This window comes from Cydia amplana, chromosome 15 (assembly GCF_948474715.1).
Source record: "Cydia amplana chromosome 15, ilCydAmpl1.1, whole genome shotgun sequence".
Lineage (NCBI taxonomy): Eukaryota > Metazoa > Arthropoda > Insecta > Lepidoptera > Tortricidae > Cydia > Cydia amplana.
In genome coordinates this window covers 453,149-476,290 of record NC_086083.1, presented here as the reverse complement: position 1 = coordinate 476,290, position 23,142 = coordinate 453,149, and the positions used below count along the sequence as shown (strand labels likewise).

The 23,142-nt window shown below is 39.0% G+C and overlaps 1 protein-coding gene across 1 annotated transcript in view; it reads right to left on the bottom strand.

Moving 5' to 3' along the window:
• Positions 1–23,142, bottom strand: part of LOC134654423 (GAS2-like protein 3) — a 111,948-nt gene that overhangs the window by 8,661 nt on the left and 80,145 nt on the right. The window contains exons 3-4 of the mRNA XM_063509864.1: positions 19,409–19,624; positions 18,268–18,442 (exon numbers count right to left, since the gene is read on the bottom strand). Of these exons, the coding sequence (XP_063365934.1) occupies positions 18,268–18,442; positions 19,409–19,612 (379 nt within the window). The 5' untranslated portion in view covers positions 19,613–19,624. The remainder of the gene's footprint in view (positions 1–18,267; positions 18,443–19,408; positions 19,625–23,142) is intronic.

Sequence of the window (23,142 nt, the reverse complement as noted above, 5' to 3'; positions counted from 1 at the left end):
TCGGTCTCTAAATCCGGGCCTGGCGCTTGCAATGGCTTGCATGTACGTGATATATGTGACGAGACTTATGTAAACATATTTTGATGCCAGTCATAAATAAACATTTAAAGTTCAAAACCCCTTACCCAATCATATTAATGAAGTTGTATGTCCTAAAACCTAGTTAAAATGCATTAGGCATGCAACCGCATGTCTGTTACGCACTTTATAGACGAAAACCGTACGTGTTGTAGGTTAAGTATAGTCGGCGTAAGATATACCTAACATATCCTAGCCCCACACATAATATAGTTAATGTTATGTTATGTACATTAGGATACCTAATAACATTGCTAACTCTTCTTACCTAGTCCTAGTCTTACGTAGTCGGGTAGAAGATTTATTTAATCGTATGGCATGCATGATTAGGCAATCAGAGTACCGCTTTGAGGTTGTTAAGCCAGGTAACTACCTACTTCGGGTGTCACAGCGCATCCAGGTCCATTACTGGGCCAGGATAGGAGTGAAGAGGGCAGCGCCGAAATGTGTGCTCAGTGGGGGTCGTTTGTTCTTCTTCGCCGCACTAATATAAATGTTTACGTCGTGGGTCTAGCGTGAACTAATGCAGAATGCACTCCAAAAATGCAAACAAAACGGCAAAAACGCGGCAGGAAACAGTAATCGCATTTTCGAGCATAACTCATTGCGTAAAGTTTCTAGTATGTGGATAAAGTGCTCGTTTAGATTGTAATCTACAAATATTAACAAAAACTGCTCTTTAATGTTATCAAGTGGGTTAGTTTGTGACCCGCGCACATAGACTTACTTATTTTTAACCGGCTCGGCTGCTATATTTCAAAGTTCAAAATATGTATACTTTATTCATGTAGGCCTAGCAACAAGCACTTATAAGAATAAGAATATAAGAATATTTATTTAACAGAAAACCTTATTAACAATTAACAATGTCCTGTGGCCCCACACTAGGCTATGCCTGTCACGTGGTAGCCGAATTCGTTATTCGTAAGCTAAAGGTTTAGTAAGATCTAATCTAATAGGTAAAGAAATTAAGTAGTTCAGTTTTGATATTAAATCTACATATGAGCGCTGTAAATACAAAGGTTTGTGTGTGTGTGTATGTGTGTGTGTGTGTGTGTGTGTGTGTGTGTGTGTGTGTGCGCGCGCACGCATTAAATCATAGCAAGCAAATGTAGCCCTACGAGGGAATTTATTCTCTTGGGATCAGATACCAACCGAGGTCACTATCCACTACAATTACCTTACAACTTTCAAAATGTCTTCACATTCGTCATAGCTCCAGGATAGCAGAAGAGCCTGAATTTGCATTTTGGCTTGACTAAACCGACAATCTTTTATATTACAGCTTTTGAGTAATTTGTTGTATATGTGCGGAAACAGAAATGCCTTAAACCGTTTAGCAAAAGCAGATTTAACGCTCAGTTTCGGGACTTGGAATATTCTTTTCTGTAACATATTTGTCAGATTGGATGACTGACTAGTATCTCTGTGCATGAGCATGGCAACACGTAACATGAATAATTTTCTCACTGACAAGACTTGAGCTTCACTGTAGAGAGCATGTGTAGGATATCGTCGGGGTCTACGTAAGGAAACCTTAAGTACCGCCCTTTGAGCTCTTTCCAAGTCTATTAAAGTGGACTTAGCACAGCCTCCCCACGCAAGAATGCAATAATCTAGAATAGATTGACATAGTGCCAGATATACCATTTTAAGAGTTTGTCCATCTGTAGCCTCTCTTAGTAACTTCATTGTATAAATGAGTTTCCGAACCCTACCCGCTGTTATCACAATGTGCTTTTTAAAATTAAGTTTCTCGTCTATTTCTATCCCTAAGTATCTTAAAGAGCTAGCTTTGTTAATGCTGTCACAGAGGCATGAGCAGGGTAAAAGGCCACAATATACGTCACAATTTATAGCATGGATCTTAAGGTTGGTCATTGATGGAGGGGGGCTTGAAGACGCAGATTTATGGAAGCACAAGAATTTGGACTTGTCTGGATTCAGAGTCATAATATTTTGATCCAGCCACTGGGACAGCCTTTGGAGGCCTAGCGTTGATACGTCTTTGACCTGGTCCCAAGAGTGTCCATGAAAGATTATAGCAGTGTCATCTGCGTAGCAAAAGACTTCACTATTTGAAAGGTCGAGAGACAAAACATCATTTATATATGCGATGAATAGGGTTGGGCCCAAAATGCTGCCCTGGGGAACCCCAAATGACACAGGCATTGGTTCACTGACTAGGTTACCGATCTTAACACGCACACACTTATGAATAGTAATTACGTATGAAGGAAGAGGCACTCAATCTGCTCAATGTTTTAGCCCGAGGACAATGGGGCTGTTCATAAATTACGTCATCTATTTTTGAAAATATTACGTAATTTATGAATAGCCCCAATTCACAGTTTGTCCTATTGTCATCGGGCCAGGATCCGTTGATCGGATTCTCAAAAAATCAAGGGAAGTGCTAAAATTCACTTTAACTGATAATACACTGAAATTACCGTAAGTGATAGAATAAATAGTAAAGGTACAAAAACACCAAAAGAAAAAAGTCACAAATTTTTACGAAAAAAAAATCCTACTTTTTTGGCCTGTCAATTATTTTTACTCCATTTTAGTATGTTTTGAACCGCTCATAGGAAAAATACGTAAAATCGTACTAAAATGTATGATTTGATCAAAAAGTACGATTTTGGTAGGTACGTTTTTGGACAGCGTACGATTTTAGTACACGTAATGCTCAAAAAGTACGTAAAATAAGTACTATAAGGTACAATTTGGCAACACTGGAAACGCTCGTAAAATCTATGTCTGTGAAGTTGGCATATCAAAATCTAGCAGATCGCTTTTGCTACTGATGTTGTTACGTATATTGGATTAAATTGACAATTTACTCCGTTGTTATTATATAAATAATTATACCTATGCTTAGATTACCTACTTAGACTTGAAAAGGTAGTAAAGGCTGCGCCACCGTCCTATAATCTTGTTAGGAACGATGCAGTAAGACGATTAACCCTATTGTCTACACAACACATGCAAATAAACTCACTGCTCTACCACACCGACATAACTTTTCACTTCTCATGTTACCGGTAAAACATTTAGAACGAAAAATACCGGTTATTAACGAATTACGGCTAATTTCTTTACAATTTTGTTCCCGAGTAGGTACTCAGTTCTTTAGTTTTTAACTTTTTAGTTTCCTATCACGAAAGCTAAACTCCCCGAGAGACTAAGTATTACAGAACTTTGTGGTTCTTCGATAAAAAAGTTGAGGGTTTTAAAGGGTCGCCAACGTAGACGTCTCATCCCGATAGTTCCAAGGGTCCACATCCATAAGCTGCTTTGATAGCTTACTATCAGGCAAACTTTTACACTTCTTTACCACGAGGTTAAAAAAAGTTAATATATTGCCGTCTTCATGGATAATTTCCATTAAAACTACAGGATCTACACAGTAGGGTCTTCCGCATTGCACATTATCAATGCAAGTATTCCAACAAAAAGCCATGTTGAATTGACAATGACAAAAACATTTTTAATTGCTATTGGATGACGTCTGAATGGCCGGAGTATGGCCAAAGATCTGTTCACTAGATGGATCATTGGGATTCGCTTACTGATTTATGATTGGATGATTTTATTTAATGTGATAGTGAGCAAACTAAGCCTGGCCTAGCGGTAAGAGCGTGCGACTTGCAATCCGGAGGTCGCGGGTTCGAACCCCGGCTCGTACCAATGAGTTTTTCGGAACTTATGTACAAAATATCGTTTGATATTCACCAGTCGCTTTTCGGTGAAGGAAAAACATCGTGAGGAAACCGGACTAATCCCAATACGGGCCTAGTTTACCCTCTGGGTTGGAAGGTCAGATGGCAGTCGTTTTCGTAAAAACTAGTTCCCACGCCAATTACTGGGATTAGTTGCCAAGCGGACCCCAGGCTCCCATGAGCCGTGGCAAAATGCCGGGACAACGCGAGGAAGATGATAATGAGTGAGCAAACTAGCAGACGAGCAGCCTGATGGGAAGCATTTCTTGACGCACCTCTACGTTCAGCGATAGATTTTTCTGGCAGTGAGAGGACCGTCGTGAGTCTTCGTTTTCGCATAGGTATATTTAAATGCTTTGTAATGCGAAGTCTAAGGGAGGATGTTAATGCTGTATGGATTGTTGAACATGAAGTAATGGTATTGCAAGCCTTGCATGACGGAATGCTGTTACAACATGAGGTTCTAGACCTGTTTGGGACCTAAACTACGGACGTGTTTTCGATTTTCTACAAAATAATGATAGTAATGAAATGAAAATATTTATTTTCAGGCAACTATTATTGGCCCATAGATAAATACCTTAAGAACTAGCAAAAAAAACAATAGTCTTGTAAAAAGTACATTATAGTCACACGAATCCGCCGTCAAAAACCGCTGCCATACAATCGAAGTTGAACTTTCATTTTAAAACGACACTACATGAAACTTGGCAAGAATATTTACGTAACTATATATGTATGTCTGGTACTAGATTTCGTTGATTGCTTAGTAGAAATTTTGCATGTAAAACTACTGTCTGTGTACTGGCTCTAATTTCTTTGTATTACGATGTCTAATACTAGGTACTATGATGATTGGTACTTACTATAGGCATCCAGTTTCCACAAGAAGTATCACAGTATCGATAACAACGCGTGCAACCAAAACGAACCGGACCACCCGCGTACCTGGCAGCACTTGCCTTATGGCGAGCTGACTCATCCGATAATTTATGTATTTAATTAACGGTTGCAAAATATACCGATTTATGGCGGTTCAAAGAATGGAATTAATATTCCGAGCGTATAACACAGTATAAGAACAATGACAGTACTCTATTTCCTCTTTTACTACTTCGTCTTGTTGGGTTATTCCCACTAGTTTTGATTATGTAACATTTCTTCTGTCTCTTCTATAATATTAATTCCTGAGGTTTTGGTATTTTCCTAGACATGATGCCCTTAGCAAAAGTAATTAGTAATTAGACTAATTTCTTTGCTTAGGTATTCGTAATCCAGTACTGATGCAATTATTTCGGGCCCCTTCTATGAGATATCAGGCCCCTATTTCACCACGGCGACAAGTGCGACAATTCGACAAATGTCACTGTTGCTGACGTCACAGGCATCCATGGGCTACGGTTACCGCTTACCATCGGGCAGGCCGTATTTCTGTTTGCCACCAACCACCATCATTGTATTATTAAAAAAAACTTTATTATATAGGCAAAAAACAGGTATTTCTCTTTCGAAGTTTATGATGATGATGATGACAATTGTCACACAATTTAATAGACCTTTCGGTAATTCTTGACACGAAATGAGTTCTGTGTCGGAATATCGTGACAATTGTCGTGTTTCTTGTGACAATTGTCATTAGCTTCGCAAAATAAGTACTTACATATTTATTTATTTTATTTTATTTTCTTTATTGGAGAAACAACAGAAGTAAGTACAGTAAAAGTTAATGATAAGATATACAGTTCAGAAGATGTGCACCTACCTCCTATTGGCGATATAATGGAGTATTTTTTAAATTAATATGTTGGTGGCAAACAAGCACACCGCCCGTCCGATGGTAAGCGGTTACCGTAGTCTATGACGTCAGTAACAGTGATGTCGACAATTTTCGCACCTGTCACCGTGGTGAAATAGGGGCCAGGTCACCTTGGCTGTGGTGACAATCGTTGATAAAAAACGCCAATTGAAACTTTAATCATCATCATCTTCCTCGCGTTGTCCCGGCATTTTAATTGCCACGGCCCATGGGAGCCTGATGGGGTCCGCTTGGCAACTAATCCCAGGAATTGGCGTAGGCGCTAGTTTTTACGCAAGCGACTGCCATCTGACCTTCCAAACCAGAGGGTAAACTATGCCTTGTTGGGATTAGTCCGGTTTCCTTACGATGTTCACAATCGAAACTAATTAACACTGTACGGAAATAGTCGTGTAATTTTTCGTAACATCTGTCATCCTGATACATTTTTTTTTATTCATCTTGGGTGGCCTCCCTGATCCTTCATATCATGTCTCGCGTATTCTCTGAATCTCATTGTACCTTTATTTTAAGATGTACTACTCTCTATATTATCGACTCTGATCTTAATCAGCACGCATCTACCACCCACCCTCAAGGGTACTTGTTCTCTTAAAATATCCTGTACGCCCTAGACCACACGCGGGCGATGCGTTATCAAATGCAACATGCCTTAATTGAGCCCGCGGGCGAGGGAATGGCAATAACATTTTTCATGCTAAGATGGTGGTAAATAAGCACAGGGTCTGATGGTAACAGCTAGAACATCGCCTATGAAAATGGGTATATACCTAATGCTAGAAGCGGCAGATACCTATCATTATCAATGTAGTTCAGTGAAGCGAGGACGGAATGTCTTTACCGACTTGAAGACTTCAAAAGGAGGAGGTTCGTTATCCTGAGATATGTAACAACTAACTTACTGAGGGCCTTACCAAGCGTACTGTGGGGCTAAGTCAATTGGGGTAAGATTGTCCCAAAATATTGATTTATTTACTAAGGTGACTTAACTTAGGCGTAATTTTATAGGGTTTTATACTGGCAAGCCTTCGACTCATTTGCTCGTATAGCGATTGGAAATAAAACTGAGAAATACGGCCTGTGATAACATCACGCGCCAACCCTCTACTTATTCCAGCAATTATTAATTACGTTTTGCTTTTAGCAATAATTGCCAGTGGTATTTGTATACAACAAGATGAACATTGCGATACGTGTCTCAAAATTGTTGCATGTATTTATTTACTCTCCGAGCCTCTTTGTCGGCGAGTACACTGAGTTTTTTAAACAAGTCTTGAAATTTCATAGCATCTTTGTTAATGCTTTAATTGATTTCAAACGACTACTCATTAATTAGCTCCACATTTTACTACGTATCATTAAATTATCCGCCGATACTTTATGCATCTGACGTAAAACTGTTCTTAATACATAGGTACTACACTTTATGAACAGTGCTAAGGAATACCGGCTAAGGAGGTAGGTACTGTACGAGTAAAACGGTTTCGCCATCTGAATTTTCTAACTGGATTACTCTACCTAGAGCAAAATATAAGAAACATATTAAAAAATAAAGTTAGTATACTTGTTTTTATTAAAATTATAAGGTAAAGACCTCACGGAAACACAGACAAAGAAATATACCTATATACATACACAAATTAACAACGATTATATGTTTTAACTTTACTTTTATAAACTCAAAACTTAAGAACACTTGGGTTTTTTCCTGTCTCCGGTTGAGCTCCAGAGAGACGTACTTTAATTAAAATTACAATAAAATCAATCGTAATTAGTTCTGCGACATCGAAAAATAAATAATCAATAAGTAGTCGCAAATAAGCGCCAAGGACGGATTCCGTCGAAGTGAGCGGACATTTTTGACATGCCATGCGAGTGCACATACTCGTACACACAACTACACGTATATAATACACTCAGTATCAATATTAGCGGATGAAAAAATGCGCCAGAACTCCAAAAGTATCTTCCACCCTCGAATACTTTTCCAAATAAGTAGAGATATATCACAGTTAATCCAAATTATATATTACCTACATTTTTTACTTACTAAACTGTAAGCTATAAGCCACTGAACCGATGGTATCTATTTGTTTAAATCTTGGCTGGCAGCCAGCGGGAGCTTTCATATTGAGGTAGATCAAGAACCCTCAAACGCATCTATGATGTTCTTTTTAGAATATTGAAGTACACATTGCAAAACACAATCTAATTAATAACAAAGCTGGGTATACATTGTTTAAAATAATACAATAAAAAACACATAAGTCAACTGTTATGACTATGACTTACATCTCAGAGACAGTATGACAATCGACAATACTTGCTCGGCACTGTGGTAGTTGACCCGAATGTTCGCAGTATGACGGCGAACGGCGCACGCGCGGGCAGCGGGCGTAAACAACAACATTACATTTGCAATGCTTATGTTTATGCTTATCAAACAGGTCGCAATTCGGTCAATACCGGCTCAGATTGCTATAAATAGGAGGCGTTTTAGTACCTATCTTTAAAGATAGTGCATTTAAATGCATTAGAGGACAATGGTGACCTATATTAATTAGATACTTAAGTATATAAACTTTTTATTGACAAAATTACGTTATATGTTTACATTTTGCTTATCAAACAGGCCATAATTCGGTCAATACCTGCTGTGATACAAAGTATACAGCGTTTGTAGGGCCTCTTAGGCCATTACGCCTTGCTTGCATTAGGGCTTTGAAGTAGGACATTAAAGGCTTAGTGGGCTAAAAAGATCTGTGTATTTTCAACAAACACAAATTCAACGTATAAATAACGGTAGATATGCAAATATGCACCTCCGTTGCATGTTGTGTGTACCAACAAAGTACTTACTCTTCAACTACCAGCAATTTTAAACGTTGTCAATTTACATGCAGACCTGTAAATGTGCAGCTTGCAAGCTAACCTTTTCGCAAAACATGGTTTCCAATTTCAATATCTAGTAACATACTGACCTTATTCTTCATTTACTGTAGTAAGTAGTATAATTTTGTATAAAGTGCATTGTTAATTGCTACTATTGCAACGGGCTGCAGCTTGCAACCGAGCTGGCTAACGGGATCCGCACTCCGTATTCAAATTGAGTTTATTCATATTAATATAATAAGTGTCATAGTAACTATGTGCGGCGCAATTACAAGATATAGCGATTCAAAGGCATCAGCTGAGCGGGTTAACGAAAAATAAGTATGTACTTAGTATGAGCAACGCTAAATGATGAAGACGCGTGCGGTGGATTTTACCGCTTTGTGCACCCGCGCCTGCTGGCGAACGCTCTCAATGATTCTCTAATGTTCAGTGGAGTCATGTTTAGACGTAAAATTTATGCGCCATGTTTCATATCCAATTCCACAATATTCCACAATCAAAGGCTTTTTGGTCAATACTGAAATGAAATACATTTGGCCATTTTAGCCGGTAAAGACCTGCAAAATTCTTCCGTTCATTGTATCACGATGGTTAAAACTGTTAAAAGTCATTTCCATCTAATGGATATAGGTTATTTGTGATGTATAATTTAGCTATTTCGTTTTAAACCCGTTTAAAAGTCCATTGAGTTCAATAAGTAAGTCGCTCTCTCAAGGGAAATCCTGGCATTTCGTGAGAAGCTTTTGTTTAGATCTGCCCGAGTATCTATCTGCTCCCGCCCCTCCTGCGGCCCACACTAATGTATGCACGCCGCACCGTCTGCGCGCGCGCCGCAAGCCTAAAATAGAACCATTATAATTACTTGACCCGTGACTCACGCCCCATTTCCTTGCACATTCTGACAGTAACAGTACTCTAGTGCGGATAGTAATCCGCAAACCAAAATGGCGTCCGAGATCATATTACCATCTCGTTAATTCCTGCTACGACTCTGAAAGTGTGAACAGCGGCAGTGGGATTTGCAGTCCTAGGCCACAAGCCCCTGTAGAAAGTACTCGTACTAGCCGCCCATTTCTCAGCACCCATCATATAAACTGCCGCTTATATCTAGGCCCGGGCCTACTGGGCCTTGGGGGCAAACCGCCACTGAGTGTGAATGAGAAGTTTTACAACCCCACCGTCGTTTGTTTTGCGGATCGTATAACAGCTATCTTAACTGAACTAACCATTGGTGTACCTTATGTCATTGCAATAAGGTTTACGAATTGGCAATAAACAGTGTGGACAATGGTACAGTCAGCTTAACTAAGTAGCGGATGAGGCAACGCGCCAAAAGTATGTATATGGCATCCTGGAATACTTTCCCAAATCAATATTATAGAACATTTTATAATAAATATAATAAATATTATAGGACATTTTTTCACAAATTTACTAAGCCCCACGGTATGCTCAAGAAAGCTTGTGTTGTGGGTACTCAGACAACGATGTATATAATATACAAATACTTAAATACATAGAAAACAACCATGACTCAGGAACAAATATCTGTGCTCATCACACAAATAAATGCCCTTACCGGGATTCGAACCCAGGACCGCGACTTCACAGGCAAGGGTCACTACCTCTACCTACCACCTACTAGGCCAGACCGGTCGTCTAAATATATATCTACAGTTCGCGTTCAAAAGTGCCTAATTGTTCTAAATATACATAGAGACATAATTATATCTTTTTTGTTAAGTTGTTAGAGAATGACGAATGACATTTGACGCGTAGTCTGCTCCGTTACTTTTGATGCTGACTGTACTAAAGTTCCCATTTGGTGTAAAGGCATGTAGTCGCTTTTCCTACCGTGACAGACAGATTTGCCGATGAAAATAATGATGTCGTGAACAGTTATATGCATATTTGGAAGAATGACCTGTCGACGGGTCGTTAAAGACACATTTTCACAAGAGTTTGTATGAATATGAAATATCATGTCTTTAGATACAGATATCACATTTCATACAATTCCGCCATTTGTACTGTATTTGTTATATTGTGCAATAAAATTGAAAATAAATAATATATTCATCGAAAATTAATTGTTTCGCAGGAATCTCTCATTGGACTTTGTTTGTTTCGTAATAAAACAAACTGGATTTGGTATGTTGGAACATTATACGCCTAAATGAGGCCATTCATAATGGATAGTTAGACCATTAGGTATTTCCAAGAATATTTCCCTTGTACCCCGTACATTTTTATTTACCTACTTGAAGTATGTACTTAATATGTATTAAGTAATGCTGATTTAGTATTAGTATCATCGTTAGAATCGGAGAAAATTTATAAACAAAATCGACATCACATTTCATTTCGAATCATCGTCAAAAATAATCATATTTCTAGTATTTCAGAACCTCCAGAGGATTACAGTCCATGGTTTTAGTCAAATTAATTACTTACTCGTATTTTTTATGAACGTTTACTCTAAAATTTATATTAAGGTCAAACAAATGATTCACCACCTCTCATGCACCGAATGTTGACCCCACGTTACACAACAATGATTCAATCAACAACAGACGAGTTTGTTTACATCGTTTCTCGCGTGTGCTATAGCCGTATGGTTATTACTGAGTGCGTCTATCATGGTTCACTGATCATTTTTATACCTTATTGCAATAGTTTAAGGTCTAATATTGGTCAGTTTAGTTGTGAGTACCATTATTTCCTTGAAACGGCTTGTCCGACATACGCGCGATTTCTCAGCGAGAATTCAAGTCTCACGAACAGACTGTTGAAAGATATGTGGTGAGCGCAGTATGTTGCTTAGAAATATAATAGAGAGAGAAATTATACATAATAGAGTCAAGATATATTACCAATTTTCTAGCTAATTTCCGTCTTTTTTTAAATAGGTAATCATAGTTTCCTTAATTCAAAATTCAAATTCAAATTCAAAATTATTTATTTCATGGCAATAAGACATTTTCAATACTAATCCCAAAATCTTTAATTAATTGCAAAATTTTCTATATTCATCCCAAAGACGTACCGATATCAATAAAAAAAGAGACACGTTTCGTACAAACTTCTTTCTACATATATAGGTAGGTACATCGGTTGAAGAGTTAGCTCATATATTAAGCTTACGTCTCAGTATTATTCTCGTACCTTGCTGTTGTCAATCTACTGAATATTCTTACTGTAGCTAAACTGTTCTCTCAAGAAAATCTAAACGAAATTAAATCTCGTTTCCCCATCACAAAACACAAATTGCCTCCGACAGACACATGAGGACATTATGTCGTGACAGACGTCCCAGCAAACACGAGATAAAACAATTTGTGTGTCAGCTGCACTGGCTTTCGATGGTTATGAAGCTTCGAGGGAACTTTCCCCGGTTTCATCTTATTGTTAGTGAAATCTAGGATTATTTTACTAGAGGGTACAAAAAACATATCACCCCGTAAAGACAATGAGATCGTGCTCCTGATATTCTCGGTATGGAGCAAACATGTCGAACAATTGTGACTTAAAATATATGAGTGACCCGTTTTAATCTCATGGAACATCGCTAGATTCCCTTGAGAGTAAGGGGTAATTTGTTACAAAAAACTAAATGACTTTTTTATTTTGGAAAATAACACAACAAGCGCTGTGTCTTGATTCGACTTTGCGTCGTAAGGTGTTTCGGCTTATGTCTTTGATACGGTACTTTTGTGCCTTTGTTTTGTTCCGATTGTACATGGCAAATAGTAGATTTAATGAAAACAGCTGCGTTTAGCATTACCTCAATTAGCAAATATATTCGTCAGAATTAGGGCTAAGGCTGATGAGTCAGGCGTGAGTCCCTCGACCAGTGGGCGAGTGTCAATGAGTTGCAGTTTGCAGCTAATGCAAATAGGTGTTTAAGCTACCCATACACCCTACAAGTTATCTGAGGTGTCTTATGTTTATAGAATTGCACGGCAATAAGATTTCAACGACACGTTCCGTACAAACTGGCAGCGTACAATGTCTTGCTGCCTGCCTTGTTGAACCCAATGTGCAATGTGTTTAATAGATGTCAATATAATCCTCAACAGCAACAAGCAATAATATGTCTAAACAAAAATTCCTTTCTAGACAGAGGGCCTACCGCGAACCACGTTCGATGTGTTACCTCCTTTTCACACTTAAGTACGAATTCAGAAGTGCGCCAGAGAGGCAACACGTCGAACGTGGTTCGCGGTAGGCCCTCAGATATCTATCCGCAAGATGTTCTATATTTAATTAGAAGTTTCTTCTGGAAAGAGTTATTCATTTTCATGGCCGGCCATGGAATCCTCAATAATCTGTTTAACAAATGTTTGTATTCGAGCTACCTATTCGTGCCGCCCTGCGCGTGCGCGTGCGCGTGGGCGGCGAGGTGACAGATCTAGCGCCTGCGCGCCCTTGCCCTCTGTGGTTAAGGTGCGCCCAGCCTATAGCCTAGATAATCGTTTGTATAAAACGATAATCGAATCTATAATCTCTGTATTAGTTTGTAATGTACCTATCTATGGACCTGAGATGTCGGAGATTAAATAATTTTAGCTTTTTAATTTTTATGATTCTGTGCTTACTTATTAGCGTCATGTAAGGCTCAATTTAAGCGCGCAAGCTTACCAGCTCAATTTGAACGCACCTTTAGTAACTTAACAAACAGCTTCGAGTCTACTGTTATAAACCTATACCTGTTTTAACACATCTAAATCAACTCAATCAGACACTTAACTTGATATATTGTTATTTAGTTCTCCAACTTGTATTTTCTCATTTACTTTTTGCTATGGCAACTGTAGGTAAGTAAATTGCATGTATTTCAAGTACCTACTCTAATAAGTTATGACCATTTTAAGATGGACAGCTACTAGTAATTTACGATTGTATTTACGCTTGTCACCTCTTCAACGAGCGCTACCATTTTAGGAACAAGGCCAATATGTATAGGTATAAATATGTTAAGAAAATACAGAAATTGACATTTTGTATCTTGTTTAGCTGTATATAAATAATTGTCAGTTTTATAGACTCTTGTATAAAACATTATATTATACATAGGTATGCTAAAACGAATGGAATATGAATTTGCCAAGCAAAATGTATAAGAACATTCCAATTAAGACGTTGATAATTCGCAAAAGGAAAAAAACCCTTTTTTCGAAGGCCTTCATGAAGCAGTAAGTGCAAGAGAGACGATGTTTTTATTAACATTATCGATACCTCGATACTATGTAGAATACAATAACATAAAACATTAAATATAAGGTCATGTGGGGTAAGAGGAATAATTGATTTAGCTCGGGGCAAAAGAATCAATATGTATGAAGATTCCCAACAAGTGTATTCCACCCAGTGTTTCTCTTATCATATCTTACCTCTTTGCAAATTATTGCTGTGCCGCTCGGCTTTTTCTTTAAACTTGGCCGGACCACATCACACCCCATTGCTATGTGTAAAAAAATCATGATAAGTCTGTTAACTCGATTATGTACATTTAATTGATTATTCACAGGGTAACTAAACAAAAACACAAACGTTAACATAATCAACGGCAAAACGCTGTGCTTAATTAATATTACACGCAAGCTCCGATTATGCTAAACGTCCATTGTTTTGCAATATGGGATTAACATATGCAACGGATTAACGCTACTTTGGACGAAATACCACATTAAATAATGCATTGCGTGAATATTTATGCAACTAAGCTAATTTTTTGATTGACGACAAAATATCGCAGTCGTATACAGGGCCGGATTAAAGGCCAAGCCACACCGGATGCGTGTGCGTGACGTGCACGTACACGTACGCGTCCCGCTGCGTTGTAGAATACGAAAACACATAAGAGAGGACACACCGCTTGCGTGACGTGCGCGTGACGTGCGCGTACGCGTGACTTGCACGCAACGCAGCTCCGACGAGACAAACCGGCTGCGTACTGCGTGCACGCGTCCACGCAGCGGAGCGGCAACGTCGCTTCGTTGCGTGCAGTGATGACGTTGTGTTTAACTGCGATCCCTATGAGAGGGCGAACCGAGCAGGTTCGGACACGCACAGCTCGGTGCTGCATAGGTGCTGTGCGTGTACACGCGCAGCTCGCTTGTATTTATTTACAACTCGGTCGGTGCGCGTGCTGGTTTTTAATATGGATTCAGTGATAAAAGAAAAACTAATTAAAATCTTTCGTCAATACGAATGTATATTTACAACATAGCACAAAGATTACAAAAAAATACGTCTTATATAAATAATTTGGCCTGTGGGAACAAATCGATGTTAGGTATTAACCAGGCATGTTATATGTGTAATAATTGCAATGGCGGCATTAGTGAGCTGCTTCCATTTGCAACGGGAGTCACATGATGTAGGTACTGTCGCAGGAGTATTTTATTTTACTGCACGCATGACTGAGCTGCAGCGTGCACCTGCGTGGCGTGTGCAGCACACTGCGTGGCGTGCGCTGCGTGACGTGCGCGTCACCCGGTGTGACAGGGGTGCTGCGCACGTCACGCAGCGCACGCCACGCAGTGTGCTGCTAACGCAGCCGGTGTGGCTCGGCCTTAAGCGTGTCGGGGCCCCTAGGCAGTGCAATGCTCGGGGCCCCCTTATAGTCAATTCTGCATACATAATGTTCAGTACAGGGAAGTAAGTTTTCGGTTTTAATTTCAACCTTCAGGTGTCGGTTGAGACGATCCGAACTTCAAACTTCAACATTTATTCAACAAATAGGCCACAAGGGCACTTTTACACGTCAACATTGAATTTACATACAAGCAAAAAGTAATAATAATACACCAACAATTATAAAATACAACTCCCAAATCAAACTAACGTAATACAATTAGAGATGTATAAGGTCTCTTAATGTCGAATTACATAAAAAAAGTATAATAATAATATTAAAATAAAAACAAAACAGATACATGGAGAAAAAAAATCTAAACTTATTTAGAGGTGTAAATGTCTCTAAGTGTCAGAACAAAAAGATAACTTTAATTAAACTACTAATAATGATTTTCCATGTATTCATTGACCAGTTAAGCTACCATGTAGGTGTGGTCAACCAGCAAAAAACGCGAGCGTAGCGAGCGCGAAAATTTTTGTAAAAAAATTGTGAGAGCGTGTTAGAAAGGCCGGGCCGGCCCTAAAAATTCGAAGTTCCCCAGCGAGCTTTCATGCGAGGTCAAAGTCGTGCTTCAGGACAAGCTCAGCTAGAGCACAGACGCCAACGAATGTCCATTGTATTAAAAAGCGAGACCGCAGGCCGAGCTTGGCGCAGCGAGACCAAAGGCTAAGCTGAAGAAGAGGAGATTTGGAAGACAAACCAAAATGTGAGGTAGCCTCACTTTTGGCTGAAGGTCGAGCTCAGCAATCTCCACATTACTTAACAAGCCCAAAGCGTACTTATAACCAGCGAGGTGAGCTTTCATGCGAGGCAAAAGGCCAAGCTTCTGAAATCAATGTTGATATTTGTTAAAAAGCGACGCCGAGGATCGAGCTGTAAGAAAGTAGCGTGCAGCGCTCTGACACGAACTAATCGTCAAATGTTACTCAACAATAATATGTGTCATATGTACAAGAGTTACTCGGAGGGCAGAAGTTCCATTGATGAGGTTTTAGGCCCTCAGGAGCCTGAAATTCGTGCTCGTCATTACAGACTTTAAAAGCTATAAAATAACATAATTTACATAATCATCTAATGATTGTGTGTCTGAGAAACTGATATTGGACATTAGGTATAAGTAGGTACCATAATTTTTTTTTTTGACCATATGATACAAATTTTTTTTTGACGCGCGCGGGGCCCCCTAACCGAGGCGGGGCCCATAAGCAGTTGCCTACTCTGCCTTAGGGTTAATCCGGCCCTGGTCGTATATTGAGCAAGGGAGTCAACAGAGGAGTATAGAAGTGGTGTACTAACTTCAAAATGAATACTGTGCCCAGTTGCCCTAAATTTTAGTACTATACTTTGTTTTTTTTTAGCATTAGAAATAAGGTAAACAATCTTGATGTGTCTTTTAGTTGAAAAACACATTTTAAAAATAAGTTACGGTAAATATGTAACAATTATGAATCTAATACGATTTTTTATAGTCTTCAGCTTTCATAAGTAATAGTTATTGATTTTTAAAAAGTGTTTTTCAATTAAAAGACATGTCAAAATCGCTTACCTTCTGTCAAGTTCTTTCTAATGCTAAAAAAAACGAACTTATAGTAGGTAGACTTATTTACATCGGATCTTATAGAGCATTCGAGAATTCAACAAATATTGCTCTAATGCTGCTCTAATAGTTCTAAAAAGTTTCAAAAAATTTGAATATGATCTCAAGAAATAAAGAAGTTCAAATTTGCTTTTGCAATATTTTGTTTCCCACACAAAAATTACAGTCTTAGAAGCTTTCTGTCGGCACGATATCCGATGTATGCCTAGAAGTCCTCTAGAAGAAAGACGAAGAGTTGCTACCTGTGGTCCACGTGTGTTCTTCGATTAGTTATTTGGGCCCCTGATTAAATTAATACTACGACTCATATGCACCTGATTGATAGCCAGTGACAAACTTTTTACGCACGCTCGCCGGACAATGTGGTCACGATAAAAACATGTTTGCCGCGAGCGCGTGGGCCACGCAAAAACACCACCGATATGGCGCGATGATACAATACAAGATTTTATACTATATTAGATCGTATTATAACTATGTAGTGTTAAAAACGGGGTATTTCCCATCTATTTTGAGTTCCTCATATTTTAGCGCTGCACATGATATCTTCTCGGAGTAACTGACGTGGCGTGCGTAAGTTTTGTGGTCAGCCCACACACCATAGCGATCTATCCTCTTCTTGTTTCGCTTGTTACGCACTTATTTAAATATTAGTTTAAATTTTTTAATAGTAGTTCTTCCATCCTTTCGACGTATAGTACCAAATACGCTTAGTGCCATTACGCTTAAATAGCGTTTCGCAAAATGTTTTTTTTTAATAAGCAAAGTACCTATACCTACCAGATTATTAGAATACCAAACAAAGGATGTCCATGTTATAGAGCTTGAAATTGTAGCTATATTAGATCGCATGGTTACTGGATATATTGGCACTAGCTAGAGGGCAGCTGACCATGGCGGCATAAACAATTAAACACGCTAGAAAACGAGTAATACTGGAGATTACGGCAACTAACGGGGTGATTCGCTAGAGAGAACCTGGAATCTAAATGGGTCATCGAAGTAATACTTAATAGAGTCTGTTTAAAGTTTTCTACGCATTCTTATTGCATAATTAAGATATCAAGTTAAACACTTTAAAAATAAAAATAAAAATGTTTTAAAATTTTAATCATTTAACCGTATCCCGAACAACTTAAATCACTCTTACGAACGTCGAAGTAGAATATACATATATCCTGAAGACTTACTCAATTTATTTTGCAAAACGTTTGCGATATCGCTGTCTTCGCGATCGTTAGTAATTTTCGTTTAATATAAATGAAGCCAAACGTAGGTACGTCACGTCTCTCTCCGGATAGCCTGGAGATAGTTATAATGACGGGCAAAGTTGAAGGCACGAGACCTCAGGGACCTCCTACTGCTATCTATATGCAATTAAAATTGAAGCATACACTTGTCGAGGAACTGAAGTCTATGGAGGAACCTATTAGCCTTCAACAGAGGGACATGATGTCACGATCCTCAGCATTGAGGGAACGACTGAAGAAGAAATGAAAGCTAAAGCTAGACTCACCGATGGTCTTGTTGATCCAGTCAGCCAAGTCTTCTTGCAGTGGGAACAGCTGACGCGCCTGCGAGTATAGGATCTTTTCTCGGTAGTAGTCTTCATCTTCTGCGCTGGGAGTTTGCGCGGCTAAGGCGCAGTCTGCTCGCTCGTAACTGCTGCTTTTCTTTCTGTTCACCACCACCTAAGGATATAATAATTGTAATTATATTAATAAAATTTAATTTAAAATGTATGTCTAAGAATTTGAGTCTCTAAAAAGCCTTTTAGACCATTGCTCCACTCCAGGATACAGACTCGTCTGCAATTGCTGTGAACTTGTTTGACATAGTTCCTATCTAAGGGCCACTTGCACCATTCTACTGACCTGTGATTTACCATGGTTACCACTACCTACCATTTAACACTGGGTTAACGGTTTAAGCGCTTAACTCCGGGTTATTCGGATGGTGCAAGTGGCCCTATGATGGTTAAGTTTGACTGCCGCATTCATAGTCATTTAATTAACAATTTAACGTTCATTTGTCAACATCATGTTATCTTTGTTTGACAACCAAGCGCCGGCACAATGGTTCTTTAATTATAATTAACTCTGAGTGCGATAGTAGTTACCTAGGTACTTAATTAAATTAAAATAGAACAACGTCTACAATCTCAAAATTTCTTGTCTCGTTCCTTTCATACTGTATAATTAGATTATACGAGTAGAGCCAAATTGTCTTTTAGCCACATCTTTGCTGTTAATAATTTAGCTGAGCTTACTCGTATACCGTGCCTTCATTTTACGTTTTTATCGCGCTGACTTATATATTAAGAGATGACAGTAGATGGCGTGTGCCTATGCTGATTATGAGTTTAACCTAAATTGGGCTTAACTTGAAAAGCCCTTAACTCTCTTTAAACCATTAAATTTCTGTAACGCCCATATGAACGTTTAATAAGTGGTCGAAGAACAGAGCAAATTTCTAAGTAGGTAGTCGTAAGTGTTAACATATTCAAAGGAATTGGAGCGCTTAGAACTCGCTAAATCTTGAGAATGTGCATGATCAAACCGCGTTGAGCAGTCGGTGGCCTTTGGGTCTACAGACTCTACAGAGTGAGATGACAAGTACTAACTAAAGATGACGTTACAGATGAAGTTTTTACAAACCTCTCCGTGTTCCACGCTTCGCGTCTCTTTCCCGCCCTGAGTGTTAACATACTCAAAAGCATTGGAGCGCTCAAAAGCGTTGAAGATGCGGTCAAAAGTGCCGCTGAGCGGGCGATCAAACCCCTTGGGGTCCACGGAAGGGGACGAGGGGCCCCAGGACGCGCGGCTGCCGATGGCCGTCGGCCCGCAACGGTAGTATGCCATTGCCTCCCTTTTCTGGAACAAAAGAAAGAACACTTGAAGAGATTTGTTCGTAGATAATAACTGTATTGTAAAGTATTCATACTGCGAGCCATCGTTGGAATCATAAGGTGCGTCCAGATCTAGCGAATGCGCCGTGAATGCGTACGCACGCATGTTTAGTAGTAGATTGCGTTCTTTATGCGAGCCTTGCATGAGTTTCGGTAAATAGGGACCCAATCTAAAGAAAACTCGTGTAGTTAAAACACAAAAACGTCCAAATTCGCGGCGTATGCGCTAGATTTACGTTATCCATTGCTTGTCAATGTCAAAAACAGGTGGCTAACAAAGGCACATTATACATTATATACTCAGTGGAAAAATATGGAACTTTTAGTTTTATAGAAAACACGTTTCCATTCATATCTTCAGCTGTTAACGTTGCATGTTTAACCATAATACATTGTTTTCAAAGACGTACGTAGATCACCTGAGGATATTTGCAATGAGCCGAACGTCTGTGCACGTCATTAAATAAACAACGAAACACGCAACACGCTATTGTACCAGTCTCCGTTGTTGCCATACGAGTAGTGAAAAAGCAGAAATAAAAGCCAGACGACTTTAAATCTTACGCGAATGTGACAAGGACTTATCTTTGTACGCGGATAATGCCTCAGCCACTGATCGCTTTTTGCGACATGACATAACTTCTTTAATGACTTGTTAATGGCAGTCGTTGTTCCATATACGTCCACTTGAATGGTCGATCATTCGTGTAAATTTCGGCCGAAACACATTTAGCATTCGGACAGGGGAGTCATTGTTCAAATCCTCGCTAATGGAACAGATATGACGACTTGACGAGACCGAGGCCATAATTAAACAACAAAGGAACCGATTTTTTTACGCGGTGCCGATCTTTTTCACAATGGCAGGTTGTTGTTAGACTCGATTTCTGCGAAGCCGTCTACGCTCTTAAATGCAGACTTCTCCTCCAAATAGCTTATACATACTTATTTAGCACTTTAAGAAAACAGTTCTTCTGGACTGTAAACAGGTAGAGATATACCTACAGGAATAAGTAGGTACCCCCAACCCTAGGTCTCCGTGCACCCTACGAGAAGCAGCCTACGTGTCAGCAACTTGAAAACATTGCTGGGTTTCATGGAGGGAGGTTAAAGTAGCTAGCTGTCGCTTTACAGAAAATGCCAGGACAACTAAATTTAAAAGGCATAAACACCAAATTATTAAATGGAGTTTAACCCTTTCACATCTAAAGGACGTAGCAGACCTACAGTCCATCACAGCGTCTATTTCGGTAGCGCACGAATGCGATGCGGTATATTGATTCGTCGAATCCCATTCATAGTTAACTTTACGAGAGTAAAAGCTGATGGATTGCAGTATTTGCAGTCACCGCATTGCGGACAAAATTAATTGGATTTAAATTCGTTTAACTTTTCAATTTTTTTTGAGGTAAGCTATACAGCAAAGTAGGTGGTACTGTTTGACGGACGGACGGAAGTAACATATGCTGCATTAAAATTATTGGTTAAGCCTAACCGTGTTTAGTGCAATTTTCACAATGACTACCTACAGTACCTACATAATAAAGTTTTCAGTCTTTCTCAGAACTTGACAAACAAGCAGGTTTGGATCATGAATAATGTTTGATCACGATCACATTACATCGCTACTTTTACTCATTCATCATATTTTTAAAACTCGAAAGAAGCGACACAATTACAATATATACTATATCCACTTATCATCGATGTAAAAAGTCGCCGTGTATTTAGAATACAAAAGAAATTCATGCTGTCTTAAAGAGGATTCCTAACATCGACTTTTACTTTAGCTCACCCCCATAAATCCTTATGCAAAACGGCGCCCATGTTCTGCCTGGCCTGCTCAATTATCCCGCCTTTGCGGCTCCAAAACGGGCTTATCGCCTGGGAATGTCTTCCAGCGCGTGATCAGCTAATCTATTACATTAAAACCACTTACGAAAGTCTCAAGAACAATCCAGTACAAAAAAGTGCTTGGATTAAGCATAGTAGTTAAGGATCGGGAGGTCACGTTACACTGGAGAACTTGACTCGTGCGTGTGCGCCTGCCGGGCCTTGAACCCCGCCATATATGCGCGCGCGCATTATGCCTGTGATTATGCTAAACCCGAGACAATGGCTTTTCAGTGCGCGTAATGAAGATCACGGCTGCGCTTTTGTATTTATTTCAGGCATAAGTTCGAAAATAGTTGCAGTTTGTTGCTATTCAAAATAAACTTTCATTCCCTTTGACTGGCGACTGGTGACTGGCGTATTTTCCTATTTTTTCTTTAATACATATTAAAAAAACTTATCCGGTCAATAATTCTTGTATATTTTGTCCTTATTTGTTTAAATAGGGTTCGGGTAAGTTCGTGTCGCCGATTGTCCGCTGCGCCGTGCGCGCGCGCACGACGGTATAATCGTACATCGTCGTGCTCATGCGACTCATGCGACTGATTGTTCTGATCGACAATGACTACGTGATCATGTTGACCTGTTGTTGATACTTAATTTTGTTTGGGGAAGTCATTTGACGATGGAGACAAAGCCCGTTGGTGTTTTGAGATCTATTTAGTTTAGGGTTCTTAAAATGTTTGTCAAACAATGGAATCCTTAGCTCTATTTCTTTATTCAGTAGACAACATTTCATATCAACCCACTATAATTATAGATTTTCGTGAAGGTCGATAAGACAGTGGTTGTTGGTGATCCCTATTTAAGTAAATTGAGTTTGACGTTGGTCATACATACTTACCATATAAGTATATAATTACCACCATCGAAATGAATATATATCGACAATTATGTCTATAATAAATGACAAAGGAGTTTACCATTTCCTGTAGTAATTTCAATCACAAATTGCTTAAGTATCTAAGTTTATGAAGCACGAGGCGGCCCGGGCGGCATCAAAGTTCAAAGTTCAAAGTTCAAAGTTTTTATTGTATATAAGAATCGGTACCGAAGTGCGGAAAACTTATAAAAATCGATCCAAGCAATTTGGGATAATATATATTTTGCATGTCATGCTTATTTGTCATTATAATATCAACCCTATTTCAATTGCGATAAAGATGGGTACTGCTGAATCGTACCTGATGGCAGATGGCACGCAATACTTACGGACAGTTTTCCTCGAGACGAAGCGAAGGGAAACATACAAATATTAAATTCGCATTGGGTCTTTCCGTGGAAAGATTGAAATCAACGAAGCATACCTACTTATAAAATATTCAGACTTGTTTTTAGGGACGAATAGGTTAAATTAAATTGGTTTTATAGGTATTTTATCGAAACATTTTTGTCGGGCGGACCACCTATCTATATTGAGGCTGACGAATGACGACAGACTAGAGGTATAATTGACTAGATGCCTAACGTTCCTACTAAAACCAATTATTAAAACACAAACTAAACTACTGAATGGTTTTATTCCAAAATAATGCCCATGAATCCCTATTTTCGCAACTAGACATCTTAATGCTGTAGCCTGAAAGGCTG